The 15,767-nt window shown below is 45.3% G+C and overlaps 1 protein-coding gene across 4 annotated transcripts in view; it reads left to right on the forward strand.

Annotated features, from left to right (window-relative positions):
* SBF2 (SET binding factor 2) overlaps positions 1-15,767 on the forward strand; it is a 254,030-nt gene that overhangs the window by 167,746 nt on the left and 70,517 nt on the right. For all 4 annotated transcript variants that reach the window (XM_069738854.1, XM_069738853.1, XM_069738856.1 and 1 more), the window contains exon 17: positions 1,594-1,662. In XM_069738854.1, coding sequence (XP_069594955.1) covers positions 1,594-1,662 — 69 coding nt within the window. The remainder of the gene's footprint in view (positions 1-1,593; positions 1,663-15,767) is intronic.

Here is a 15,767-nt window from a genome sequence, read left to right on the forward strand (position 1 = left end):
TGGTCGTTACTTGATGGCACTGATGGGGATGGTCGTTACTTGATGGCACTGATGGGGATGGTCGCTACTTGATGGCACTGATGGGGATGGTCGTTACTTGATGGCACTGATGGGGATGGTCGCTACTTGATGGCACTGATGGGGATGGTCGTTATTTTATGGCACTGATGAGGATGGTCGTTACTTGATGGCACTGATGGGGATGGTCGCTACTTGATGGCACTGATGGGGATGGTCGTTATTTTATGGCACTGATGAGGATAGTCGTTACTTGATGGCACTGATGGGGATGGTTTTAGTTGATGGCACTGATGGGGATGGTTGTTACTTGATGGCACTGATGGGGATGGTCGTTACTTGATGGCAAGCACTGATGGGGATGGTCGCTACTTTATGGCACTGATGAGGATGGTTGTTACTTGATGGCACTGATTGGGATGGTCACTACTTTATGGCACTGATGGGGATGGTCTTTACTTTATGGCACTCATGGGAATGGCCACTACTTTATGGCACTGATGAGGATGGTCTTTACTTTATGGCACTGATGGGGATGGTCTTTACTTTATGGCACTGATGGGGATGGTCGTTACTTGATGGCACTGATGGGGATGGTCATTACTTGATGGCACTGATTGGGATGGTCGTTACTTGATGGCATAAATTCTGTAGTAGTTGATGGGTCTAGAATTTAGGAGTAGAGCACTCCCCATTTCTGTCCATGTTTCTGGGTTGGGATTGTCCTCATTGTCACTAGCTATTGTCCCATTTGCCACCGCTCGTCCCCCTCAGTTGGAAAAGATGGCAGATGTTGCTTTGTTTCGACGATTGGCGTTACACGTGTAATACCGTCACTGCTACTCCTCCCCGGTATAACGCCCGGTCATCACACACCTGAGAATGGCGTCTCCAGTGTCGTCTCTGCCATACAATGGCGCTTCACTCATATGCACACTCCGGGTAGACTGCCATATTTCAGAAATGTTAGGATACCTAAACATCCTTCTAAAGGAAACTTCTCCCGGACACAGAATATTGAGATAACTCAGATGTGTATACGGGTCATATCCAGCCCACCTCCTGCGTTACCCTCTGTACTCCATATTAGCCCCTCACTTACACTTACAGGTGGGTAATCGTTTCCTCTTGTGACAATGGAAAATCTCATAAAAGATATTGATTGCTGGGCAGTCGCTGGCGCTGCCATCCATCACTTGAGGACTCCGCTCCACACCCGTCATGACGGGCCACATTCGGACAGTAAATATTACTTGTCATACAAGTGTCATGGCTGCTAATACTTAGAATATACAGTAATCTGTCTGAAGTAGCCGCGGCACAATGAGCAGGAGGCCGGTATAGGATTAGTGCAGTCTCTTGGTAATATTGGCTTCTGCTGGGTACGTCACAATTAGAAAACCCTGACTGTCATTTCATATTCTCAATTTTTTGCTGCAATCATTTTTTTTATTTTTTATTAAAGCAGCGCTTCTTTTAATCGATCCTGCAATAACTTCAATGGGAAACTTTTGTACTCATTGCTAGAAGTTGCAGATAGCCCGTCAATAAGATCTGTCATGTGTTTCCTTCCAGGACTGCTCCAGCTTCGAAGAATATGACATCGCAGCGCAGCTTCTTCCTTTGGCCACCGCGTTCTGTAGGGTGAGTCCTGCCAGATTTGTATCCGATCCATGTACATGTCTTATAGGAATATTCCCTTTTTACAGTTATGCAATAAATGCCTGATGACACCGTTATGGGGGATGAAATTTGGAAAGTTGTTCAAAAAAGTTTGCAACTTTTTTTTTTTTTTTTAGCAATGCCTAGCAAGAGGGGCATGACCGATCGGAGCCCAGCAGATTTCACTGATATTTAGGGCAGAAAGTGGTGTAAATGGAACCAGGGCTGTGCTGCGGTTTATGGCTGAATACATTTCTGACTCACTACATGCACCAAACTCATTCTTTTGCTGAATCGGCCCAAATGTTTATCAGAAAATTGCAGAATTTGTTTTACAATGTTTGATATTCTTTAAGGCTTACAATCTGCACTGCTTCTGTGTTCGGCAAATATGCCGGAAATTGAATTCGGGAGCTCGCTTGAAAATGTCCAGGAAATACAATTTGCATTCAATTTATCTGATGGAAATAGAATGTGCCATATTGTGCTCTTGGGTCTCTTGAGACACCATATGCCATATTGTGCTTTTGGGGGCATCATGTGCCTTATTGTGCTCTTGGGTATTTTAGGGCACCATGTGCATTATTGTGCTCTTGGGTCTCTTGGGGCACCATGTGCCTTATTGTGCTCTAGGGTCTCTTGGGGCACCATGTGCCTTATTGTGCTCTAGGGTCTCTTGGGGCACCATGTGCCTTATTGTGCTCTAGGGTATTTTGGGGCACCAAGTGCCTTATTATGCTCTTGGGTCTCTTGGGGCACTATGTGCCTTATTGTGCTGTAGGGTATTTTGCATGTGCCTTATTGTGCTCTTGGGTCTCTTGAAGCATCATGTGCCTTATTGTGCTCTTGGGGCACCATGTGCCTTTTTGTGCTCTTGGGTCTCTTGAGGCATCATGTGCCTTATTGTGCTCTTGGGGCACCATGTGCCTTATTGTGCTCTTGGATCTCTTAGGGCACCATGTTCCGTATTGTGCTCTTGGGGCACCATGTGCCTTAATGTGCTGTAGGATATTTTGGGGCAACATGTGCCTTATTGTGCTCTTGGGTCTCCTGGGGCACCATGTGCCTTATTGTGCTCTTGGGTCTCCTGGGGCACCATGTGCCTTATTGTGCTCTTGGGTCTCCTGGGGCACCATGTGCCTTATTGTGCTCTTGGGTCTCTTGGGGCATCATGTGCCTTATTGTGCTCTTGGGTCTCTTGGAGCATCATGTGCCTTATTGTGCTCTTGGGTTTCTTGAGGCATGATGTGCCTTATTGTGCTCTTGGGGCACCATGTGCCTTATTGTGCTCTTGGGTCTCTTGAGGCATGATGTGCCTTATTGTGCTCTTGGGGCACCATGTGCCTTATTGTGCTCTTGGGTCTCTTGTAGCATCATGTGCCTTATTGTGCTCTTGGGTCTCTTGTAGCATCATGTGCCTTATTGTGCTCTTGGGTCTCTTGAGGCATGATGTGCCTTATTGTGCTCTTGGGGCACCATGTGCCTTATTGTGCTCTTGGGTCTCTTGGGGCACCATGTGCCTTATTGTGCTCTTGGGTCTTTTGAGGCATGATGTGCCTTATTGTGCTCTTGGGGCATCATGTGCCTTATTGTGCTCTTGGGTCTCTTGAGGCATGATGTGCCTTATTGTGCTCTTGGGCCTCTTGAGGCACTATGTGCGTATTGTGCTCTTGGAACTCTTGGGCCATCATGTGCCTTATAGTGCTCTTGGGTCTTTTGGGGCACCATGTTCCGTATTGTGCTCTTGGGTCTCTTGGGGAACCATGTGCCGTATTATGCTTTTAGGTTTCTTGGAGCACCATGTGCCTTATTGTGCTCTTGGGTCTCTTGAGGCACTATGTGCGTATTGTGCTCTTGGGCCATCATGTGTCTTATTGTGCTCTTGGGTCTCTTGGGCATCAAGTGCCTTATTGTGCTCTTGGGTCTCTTGGGGAACCATGTGCCGTATTATGCTTTTAGGTCTCTTGGAGCACCATGTGCCTTACTGTGCTTTTGGGGCACCAGAGCATAAAAAATGTAGGGGCTAAAAAATAATTACGGTAAAATAAAAAATGTATATATTCATCTCTTCACTTGCTGCTTTCCGCCTAGTCCTCCGACTTTGGTCTCTACTTGTCTTCATGGCAGGTAAGGTCTTCTTCTGTGTCTTGCTCCTCTCTGTACGGAGTATGCTTCTGGCAATACAAGTTAGTATGCGGTCACTTCACAACGTGTGACACTTCCTGTGCTGATGGGGCAGCGGACCACCCAAGCCCACCCACAACCTACTCAGCGCAGAGCTAAGGAAGACGTCACCTGAAAGACCAGAAGAGACTGGAGCCGGAGGAAACACCTGGCGGGGAGCTGCAGTGGTGAGACAGGTGAACAGCCAGGAGAAGATCTTATTTTTCCATTTTATTTTTTTAACTCTTTTCTCGGCTCTCCACAATCCAGCAAAATGACAACTGGCACAAAGCAAATCAGAAAATAAATTCAGATTTGGATGTAAAATTAAAAATGTGATTGACCTTGAATGAATTTGTTCATCTTATAAGAGTGAAACTTTTATTTTCCAGCTAAGTGCGATGTGATTATGGGGGCTCGATCTAGAGATGCGACTCGTCAGTACAAAAGGGGTTAATATTCTGTAACTCTCCTGTTTATTGTAAAAAAAAAAAAAAAAAACAACCCATAAAATTTGGATATTTTCATCTTCTTTGTTTTCATCATCCTCCTTTGGTGATGGGAAATGTTAATCCTCTCCTGGCGGACTCATGGAGAGTCATCCACTTGTGCAATGCGTGGGTTGGGGGGGGATCAGGCGCTGACCCTTCCCCCATATCGCTAAATTAATAACCAGCGAGGGGTTTATTGTGTTACCGGGACTCAGCCACGTAAAATGCAGTCATGATTCACTCTGTTTTGTCTCTGTCATCTACATAAACCCTGAGCGCGGAGGTCGCAGCGTTTCTGACTTCCTGTTGTTCACAATGTAAGAATTCTCCGTACTGTAAGGAAATAGCTTTCTAATTAATCTCCTTATATTACCCCACGCCATAAATTAATTAACGGATTGTACTGTTCTGGTGCTCAGGGGGAAAGATCGTAAAGCTATCCCTCTTAAAGGGGCAGGGATCCTGCAGTCTGGTTTTTCTCTTTTATTGCTGTGCAGATGAGTGCAGTCTATTGTTTTCTGCTATCAGCCACTTAATAGTTCATAGGCTAATTTTATCGGGTGCGTGGCCGCATTGTGTCGTGGCCGCATTGTGTCGTGGCCGCATTGTGTCGTGGCCGCATTGTGTCGTGGCCGCATTGTGTCGTGGCCGCATTGTGTCGTGGCCGCATTGTGTCGTGGCCGCATTGTGTCGTGGCCGCATTGTGTCGGGTGTGTGGACGCATTGTGTCAGAGGCGCATTGTGTCGTGGCCATATTGTGTCGGGGTGCATTGTGTTGTGGGCTCATTGTGTCCGGTGCGTGGGCGCATTGTGTCCGGTGCGTGGGCGCATTGTGTCGTGCGTGGGCGCATTGTGTCGTGCGTGGGCGCATTGTGTCGTGCGTGGGCGCATTGTGTCGTGCGTGGGCGCATTGTGTCGTGCGTGGGCGCATTGTGTCGTGCGTGGGCGCATTGTGTCGTGCGTGGGCGCATTGTGTCGTGCGTGGGCGCATTGTGTCGTGCGTGGGCGCATTGTGTCGTGCGTGGGCGCATTGTGTCGTGCGTGGGCGCATTGTGTCGTGCGTGGGCGCATTGTGTCGTGCGTGGGCGCATTGTGTCGTGCGTGGGCGCATTGTGTCGTGCGTGGGCGCATTGTGTCGTGCGTGGGCGCATTGTGTCGTGCGTGGGCGCATTGTGTCGTGCGTGGGCGCATTGTGTCGTGCGTGGGCGCATTGTGTCGTGCGTGGGCGCATTGTGTCGTGCGTGGGCGCATTGTGTCGTGCGTGGGCGCATTGTGTCGTGCGTGGGCGCATTGTGTCGTGCGTGGGCGCATTGTGTCGTGCGTGGGCGCATTGTGTCGTGCGTGGGCGCATTGTGTCGTGCGTGGGCGCATTGTGTCGTGCGTGGGCGCATTGTGTCGTGCGTGGGCGCATTGTGTCGTGCGTGGGCGCATTGTCGTGCGTGGGCGCATTGTGTCGTGCGTGGGCGCATTGTGTCGTGCGTGGGCGCATTGTGTCGTGCGTGGGCGCATTGTGTCGTGCGTGGGCGCATTGTGTCGTGCGTGGGCGCATTGTGTCGTGCGTGGGCGCATTGTGTCGTGCGTGGGCGCATTGTGTCGTGCGTGGGCGCATTGTGTCGTGCGTGGGCGCATTGTGTCGTGCGTGGGCGCATTGTGTCGTGCGTGGGCGCATTGTGTCGTGCGTGGGCGCATTGTGTCGTGCGTGGGCGCATTGTGTCGTGCGTGGGCGCATTGTGTCGTGCGTGGGCGCATTGTGTCGTGCGTGGGCGCATTGTGTCGGGTGCGTGGGCGCATTGTGTCGGGGGCGTGGGCGCATTGTGTCGGGGGCGTGGGCGCATTGTGTCGGGGGCGTGGGCGCATTGTGTCGGGGGCGTGGGCGCATTGTGTCGGGGGCGTGGGCGCATTGTGTCGGGGGCGTGGGTGCATTGTCGGGGGCGTGGGTGCATTGTCGGGTGCATTGTGTCGTGGGCGCCTTGTATTACAGTGTTACATAGTAACATAGTTATGAAGGTTGAAGGAAGACTTTAAGTCCATCTAGTTCACCCCATAGCCTAACCTAACTTGCCCTAACATGTTGATCCAGAGGAAGGCAAAAAAAACCATGTGGCAAACAGTAAGCTCCACTTTGGGGAAAAAAATTCCTTCCCCCCAAAATTCCTTGGCACTTTTTGTGCTTTTGCCGCTCATAGTTTGATACTCATTTGACTTAGTTTTGACTTGGTGCCCATGAGTCTGCATTGTACTTGAGCACTACAAGTCCCAGCATCTCATACTTTCCTGCACCAGAGTGACAGGTCGGAGCCCGGTTTGGCTCGTCAGTAGTGACCTCCGTGCTGAGCTCTGTCACTTTCCTTTCCATCTTTTCTTAGTCCCCCGCCGGTTTCCATTCGGCACCTGTCCGTAGTTTCCTCCTGTGATCACATCATCCTCGGCCTTGCACTTCCCAAGGATGGAGGAAGAAAGAGACAATCACTGAACATTCCTTTAATATAATTTGAGCTGTCGGTGGAAGCAGACGCTTCCCCTGCCCCCTAAACTTTCCATACATAAGCCGGGACGCTGCCATAACTTTTGGTATTTTAAGAAACTAATGTTACTGAAAGTGAAATCACCTACTGAATCCAAAGTGTTTAGACAACGCCGTCTGTACGTCATGACCCTACACGATTTCATGGAAACGGCAAAGAGAAATAATGATGATTGCCGCGCTCCTAAAATCAAACGTAACTGTGCTGCATCAGTGCGAATAATGTCTGCAGTGCGATGGTCACATTGGTCATCGCTGAGCAGAACACCGCAGCAAGACCCCGAGGGGTCTGATCCAAAATACCTGTTAGCAGGGGTACGTTCACCCTAGTGATAGCTGCAAGGGCACCTGCGTGCCAAAACTGAGAATGGTGGAGGAAGTGATATTGTATATCCAAGAAGTCAGAATAATATGTTTGGTATCCAACATTCCTTAACTCCTGAGTTACATCCTGTATTATACCCCAGAGCTGCACTCACTATTCTGCTGGTGCAGTCACTGTGTACATACATTACATTACTGATCCTGAGTTACATCCTGTATTATACCCCAGAGCTGCACTCACTATTCTGCTGGTGCAGTCACTGTGTACATACATTACATTACTGATCCTGAGTTACATCCTGTATTATACCCCAGAGCTGCACTCACTATTCTGCTGGTACAGTCACTGTGTACATACATTATATCACTGATCCTGAGTTACATCCTGTATTATACTCCAGAGCTGAACTCACTATTCTGCTGGTGCAGTCACTGTGTACATACATTACATTACTGATCCTGAGTTACATCCTGTATTATACCCCAGAGCTGCACTCACTATTCTGCTGGTACAGTCACTGTGTCCATTTATTTATCTTTGTTTTTATTAAGGTGGCCATGTCCATTTCCAGATAAAATTAAATCATTTTTTTTCTCCAGAATTTCTTTTCCATTTCCTGTAAGAGATTTTAGAATTGGCGGAAAGCAAAGATCAGCTAAGGTCAAAATTCTTGATTTGCCCCAATCCAGAAATAACTTCAGATTTTGGAAGTAAGAGGATCACCGTGTTCGGAGCGCGGCTTAGCCCCAAAGACCTGAGTCAACAAAGAGAAGACACAACTATTCTGGTTGTGTAATAATACAGTTTTGTGTTTCGCACTCAGGCGGTATTTATGGGCCGGCTCTGCAGATCTCAGCCGCGCAGTGTTCCCTCCCCGGTGCCTGAGCCACAAAATCTCCTTTTTAGTCCTCAATCAGTTTAAGTTCTTCCATCTGTTTAAAAATAAGATCCGGTGTGAACATCTCCAGCCTCTAGAGGTTCCTGGACGTTCCCCGGAGATCCCATTCTTCAATGATCCCTGCACCACTAGTTACTTTCCACCCGTGATCCCTAGATTGCAGTTTACATAAATAATTACATAAACAGCGACAGTATTTTGTAAATTCATTATATTCATTATATTATTGTTCCACTGAACATAGAGTGCAGCTCTGGGGTATAATACAGGATGTAACTCAGGATCAGTAATGTAATGTATGTACACAGTGACTGCACCAGCAGAATAGTGAGTGCAGCTCTGGGGTATAATACAGGATGTGACTCAGGATCAGTAATGTAATGTATGTACACAGTGACTCCACCAGCAGAATAGTGAGTGCAGCTCTGGGGTATAATACAGGATGTAACTCAGGATCAGTAATGTAATGTATGTACACAGTGATTGCACCAGCAGAATAGTGAGCGCAGCTCTGGGGTATAATACAGGATGTAACTCAGGTTCAGTAATGTAATGTATGTACACAGTGACTGCACCAGCAGAATAGTGAGTGCAGCTCTGGAGTATAATACAGGATGTAACTCAGGATCAGTAATGTATGTACACAGTGACTGCACCAGCAGAATAGTGAGTGCAGCTCTGGAGTATAATACAGGATGTAACTCAGGATCAGTAATGTAATGTATGTACACAGTGACTGCACCAGCAGAATAGTGAGTGCAGCTCTGGGGTATAATACAGCATGTAACTCAGGATCAGTAATGTAATGTATGTACATAGTGACTGCACCAGCAGAATAGTGAGTGCAGCTCTGGAGTATAATACAGGATGTTACTCAGGATCAGTACAGGATCAGTAATGTATGTACACATAACAGGAGGAAACAATCCCCGTGCTACCCATAGCATGCACCTGAAAAGGGCAGGGGGTAAGTGCCTATAATGTATGCAAATCCACACACTGACCGTACAAAGAATCCAATAATGATGTAGGACTAATAGAACATGGCTGCATGTAAAAAAGTACTCAAGTTTATGATTTAACAGCAGAAAAAAGCCTACCCAGAGTATACCCCTTCAGAAAGGCATCAGCCGAAACGCGCGTCGGGGTGGAAAGGGGAGAAGTGCCTGTTCGCACAAGTAATATTCTTACACTGACCGGTATGTATACTCTGGGTAGGCTTTTCCTGCTGTTAAATCATAAACTTGAGTACTTTTTACATGCAGCCATGTTCTATTAGTCCTACATCATTATAGGATTCTTTGTACGGTCAGTGTGTGGATTTGCATACATTATAGACACTTACCCCCTGCCCTTTTCAGGTGTATGCTATGGGTAGCACGGGGATTGTTTCCTCCTGTTATGTTTTTATCTGTTATTATTAATAAAGATTTTTTGTATATTTGTATATATTCGGACTCTTGACTGTTATTCTCTGGTTTGGTTAGGATGTAACTCGGCATCAGTACAGGATCAGTAATGTAATGTATGTACACAGTGACTGCACCAGCAGAATAGTGAGTGCAGCTCTGGAGTATAATACAGGATGTAACTCAGGATCAGTACTGTAATGTATGTACACAGTGACTGCACCAGCAGAATAGTGAGTGCAGCTCTGGAGTATAATACAGGATATAACTCAGGATCAGTAATGTAATGTATGTACACAGTGACTGCACCAGCAGAATAGTGAGTGCAGCTCTGCGGTATAATACAGGATGTAACTCAGGATCAGTACTGTAATGTATGTACACAGTGACTGCACCAGCAGAATAGTGATTGCAGCTCTGGAGTATAATACAGGATGTAACTCAGGATCAGTACTGTAATGTATGTACACAGTGACTGCACCAGCAGAATAGTGAGTGCAGCTCTGGAGTATAATACAGGATATAACTCAGGATCAGTAATGTAATGTATGTACACAGTGACTGCACCAGCAGAATAGTGATTGCAGCTCTGGAGTATAATACAGGATGTAACTCAGGATCAGTACTGTAATGTATGTACACAGTGACTGCACCAGCAGAATAGTGAGTGCAGCTCTGGAGTATAATACAGGATATAACTCAGGATCAGTAATGTAATGTATGTACACAGTGACTGCACCAGCAGAATAGTGAGTGCAGCTCTGCAGTATAATACAGGATGTAACTCAGGATCAGTAATGTAATGTATGTACACAGTGATTCCACCAGCAGAAGAGTGAGTGCAGCTCTGCAGTATAATACAGGATGTAACTCAGGATCAGTAATGTAATGTATGTACACAGTGACTGCACCAGCAGAATAGTGAGTGCAGCTCTGGAGTATAATACAGGATATAACTCAGGATCAGTAATGTAATGTATGTACACAGTGACTGCACCAGCAGAATAGTGAGTGCAGCTCTGCAGTATAATACAGGATGTAACTCAGGATCAGTAATGTAATGTATGTACACAGTGATTCCACCAGCAGAAGAGTGAGTGCAGCTCTGCAGTATAATACAGGATGTAACTCAGGATCAGTAATGTAATGTATGTACACAGTGATTCCACCAGCAGAAGAGTGAGTGCAGCTCTGGAGTATAATACAGGATGTAACTCAGGATCAGTAATGTAATGTATGTACGCAGTGACTGCACCAGCAGAATAGTGAGTGCAGCTCTGGAGTATAATACAGGATGTAACTCAGGATCAAGAAATGTTTGTACACAGTTATTCTGTTCAGATGTAATTATTCTGACTATAAGATAAAAAAGATGTTGAGAATATTGTTAGGTTTTATAAATATATTACAGTAAATATGGCTGCTTAAATTTATTGGTTACTTTTATGAAGGTCCTTATAAGAATCATAGCAAGCTGTCTGAGAAAAGAAAAGCTTACACCATATACTGTATATATTTTGTTCTTTTTCTTTTTTTCCCTTTCTTTGAGTAGAGATCTGCTTTGATCCAGATCCTGGTTGTGTAAAGTTCCTTAAATTCCTGCCGTCTCCTGTGCATGAAATGTGAGATCAACTTTACTTTTGTACCTGGTGTCATGGAAAACCTCCAAACAGTGTAAATCGTAGATTGGATGTCGCAGATTCCAGAGATCCACCATCATATTGTTAGTGGTGACAGGAAGAAATGCGGAGTGTGATCCCTGTAGGCTTTTATCCATATTGACTTTGACCTCTGTTCCTATAGGGAGTAGTCAAGTACCTTGTACCCCCAGTGTTTTGTTAATGAGTCAGTCTGGCCTTGTGTGACCCGGTCACTGATGGGTTAATATAGGTCTGGGGCAGTCTCATTCCTGTTTTGTCTGTCATCCCTCATAAGTCAATCATTTTACCCTGTCTGCTGCCAGAGACAGTAACATTTGGTAATTTTTACTATAGTGTTTCCTTTGTAACTGACTGCTGCTTAATTTATTTTATAAGCTCCAATGAACGGTAAAGTATCTCCCTCTGGCTCATTATATCTTTGAATATAACTACTATAATACTGCTCCCTATGTACAAGAATATAACCACTATAATACTGCTCCTATGTACAAGAATATAACTACTATAATACTGCCCCTATGTACAAGAATATAACTACTATAATACTGCTCCTATATACAAGAATATAACTACTATAATACTGCTCCTATGTACAAGAATATAACTACTATAATACTGCTCCTATATACAGGAATATAACTACTATAATACTGCCCCAATGTACAAGAATATAACTACTATAATACTGCTCCTATATACAGGAATATAACTACTATAATACTACCCCTATGTACCAGAATATAACTACTATAATACTGCTCCTATGTACAAGAATATAACTACTATAATACTGCCCCTATGTACAAGAATATAACTACTATAATACTGCTCCTATATACAGGAATATAACTACTATAATACTGCTCCTATGTACAAGAATATAACTACTATAATACTGCTCCTATATACAGGAATATAACTACTATAATACTGCTCCTATGTACAGGAATATAACTACTATAATACTGCTCCTATGTACAAGAATATAACTACTATAATACTGCCCCTATGTACCAGAATATAACTACTATAATACTGCTCCTATGTACAAGAATATAACTACTATAATACTGCTCCTATGTACAAGAATATAACTACTATAATACTGCTCCTATATACAGGAATATAACTACTATAATACTGCTCCTATGTACAGGAATATAACTACTATAATACTGCTCCTATGTACAAGAATATAACTACTGTAATACTGCTCCTATGTACAGGAATATAACTACTATAATACTGCCCCTATGTATAAGAATATAACTACTATAATACTGCCCCTATGTACAAGAATATAACTACTATAATACCGCCACTATGTACAAGAATATAACTACTATAATACTGCTCCTATATACAGGAATATAACTACTATAATACTGCTCCTATGTACAAGAATATAACTACTATAATACTGCTCCTATGTACAGGAATATAACTACTATAATACTGCCCCTATGTACAAGAATATAACTACTATAATACTGCTCCTATGTTCAAGAATATAACTACTATAATACTGCCACTATGTACAGGAATATAACTACTATAATACTGCCCCTATGTACCAGAATATAACTACTATAATACTGCCCCTATGTACAAGAATATAACTACTATAATACTGCTCCTATATACAGGAATATAACTACTATAATACTGCTCCTATGTACAGGAATATAACTACTATAATACTGCTCCTATGTACAAGAATATAACTACTATAATACTGCTCCTATGTACAGGAATATAACTACTATAATACTGCTCCTATGTACAGGAATATAACTACTATAATACTGCTCCTATGTACAGGAATATAACTACTATAATACTGCTCCTATGTACAGGAATATAACTACTATAATACTGCTCCTATGTACAGGAATATAACTACTATAATACTGCTCCTATGTACAGGAATATAACTACTATAATACTGCTCCTATGTACAAGAATATAACTACTATAATAGTGCCCCTATGTACAAGAATATAACTACTATAATACTGCCCCTATGTACAAGAATATAACTACTATAATACTGCTCCTATGTACAAGAATATAACTACTATAATACTGCTCCTATGTACAAGAATATAACTACTATAATACTGCTCCTATGTACAAGAATATAACTACTATAATACTGCCCCTATGTACAAGAATATAACTACTATAATACTGCTCCTATGTACCAGAATATAACTACTATAATACTGCCCCCTATGTACCAGAATATAACTACTATAATACTGCCCCCTATGTACAAGAATATAACTACTATAATACTGCTCCTATGTACCAGAATATAACTACTATAATACTGCCCCCTATGTACAGGAATATAACTACTATAATACTGCTCCTATGTACAGGAATATAACTACTATAATACTGCCTGCTATGTACTAGAATATAACTACTATAATACTGCATCTATGTACAAGAATATAACTACTATAATACTAATATAACTACTATAATACTGCCCCTATGTACAAGAATATAACTACTATAATACTGCTCCTATGTACAAGAGTATAACTACTATAATACTGCTCCTATGTACAGGAATATAACTACTATAATACTGCCTGCTATGTACTAGAATATCTCTTGTAAAAAAATGTCAGAAGCAAATGGAATTATTATTTCTCTTGGCTGATGGTGACCGCTTGGTGTACATTGGGTCGACCTCCAGATCTTCAACAAGGCACAATATTATTAATAGGAGACTAGAAAATAAACAGACACATTAGTTGTTTATGTAACATAGTTATTATTGCTACAAAACTTCTCTTGCTTTATGACTGCTGTTAACCCGTCAGTATTGGGACTTGTGCTTTCAGTGCGCTGTAAAATAACCTCTTAGTAAAGGATTAAATGTCCTTTTACATGGGCAGATGAAGGAACTCCAGTCTGCGATACCGGGAGTCAGTCCAGTCTGCGATACCGGGAGTCAGTGCAGTCTGCGATACCGGGAGTCAGTGCAGTCTGAGATACCGGGAGTCAGTCCAGTGTGCGATACCGGGAGTCAGTGCAGTGTGCGATACCGGGAGTCAGTCCAGTGTGCGATACCGGGAGTCAGTCCAGTCTGCGATACCGGGAGTCAGTCCAGTGTGCGATACTGGGAGTCAGTCCAGTGTGCGATACCGGGAGTCAGTCCAGTGTGCGATACCGGGAGTCAGTCCAGTGTGCGATACCGGGAGTCAGTCCAGTCTGCGATACCGGGAGTCAGTCCAGTGTGCGATACTGGGAGTCAGTCCAGTGTGCGATACCGGGAGTCAGTCCAGTGTGTGATACCGGGAGTCAGTCCAGTGTGCGATACCGGGAGTCAGTCCAGTGTGCGATACCGGGAGTCAGTCCAGTGTGCGATACCGGGAGTCAGTCCAGTGTGCGATACCGGGAGTCAGTCCAGTGTGCGATACCGGGAGTCAGTCCAGTGTGCGATACCGGGAGTCAGTCCAGTGTGCGATACCGGGAGTCAGTCCAGTGTGCGATACCGGGAGTCAGTCCAGTGTGCGATACCGGGAGTCAGTCCAGTGTGCGATACCGGGAGTCAGTCCAGTGTGCGATACCGGGAGTCAGTCCAGTGTGCGATACCGGGAGTCAGTCCAGTCTGCGATACCGGGAGTCAGTCCAGTCTGCGATACCGGGAGTCAGTGCAGTCTGAGATACCGGGAGTCAGTCCAGTGTGCGATACCGGGAGTCAGTCCAGTCTGCGATACCGGGAGTCAGTCCAGTCTGCGATACCGGGAGTCAGTCCAGTCTGAGATACCGGGAGTCAGTCCAGTGTGCGATACCGGGAGTCAGTCCAGTGTGCGATACCGGGAGTCAGTCCAGTCTGCGATACCGGGAGTCAGTCCAGTGTGCGATACCGGGAGTCAGTCCAGTGTGCGATACCGGGAGTCAGTCCAGTGTGCGATACCGGGAGTCAGTCCAGTGTGCGATACCGGGAGTCAGTCCAGTGTGCGATACCGGGAGTCAGTCCAGTGTGCGATACCGGGAGTCAGTCCAGTGTGCGATACCGGGAGTCAGTCCAGTGTGCGATACCGGGAGTCAGTCCAGTGTGCGATACCGGGAGTCAGTGCAGTCTGCGATACCGGGAGTCAGTGCAGTCTGCGATACCGGGAGTCAGTCCAGTGTGCGATACCGGGAGTCAGTCCAGTGTGCGATACCGGGAGTCAGTCCAGTGTGCGATACCGGGAGTCAGTCCAGTGTGCGATACCGGGAGTCAGTCCAGTGTGCGATACCGGGAGTCAGTCCAGTGTGCGATACCGGGAGTCAGTCCAGTGTGCGATACCGGGAGTCAGTCCAGTGTGCGATACCGGGAGTCAGTCCAGTGTGCGATACCGGGAGTCAGTCCAGTCTGCGATACCGGGAGTCAGTCCAGTCTGCGATACCGGGAGTCAGTCCAGTCTGCGATACCGGGAGTCAGTCCAGTCTGCGATACCGGGAGTCAGTCCAGTGTGCGATACCGGGAGTCAGTCCAGTGTGCGATACCGGGAGTCAGTCCAGTGTGCGATACCGGGAGTCAGTCCAGTGTGCGATACCGGGAGTCAGTCCAGTGTGCGATACCGGGAGTCAGTCCAGTCTGCGATACCGGG

This window comes from Ranitomeya imitator, chromosome 9 (genome assembly GCF_032444005.1).
Source record: "Ranitomeya imitator isolate aRanImi1 chromosome 9, aRanImi1.pri, whole genome shotgun sequence".
Lineage (NCBI taxonomy): Eukaryota > Metazoa > Chordata > Amphibia > Anura > Dendrobatidae > Ranitomeya > Ranitomeya imitator.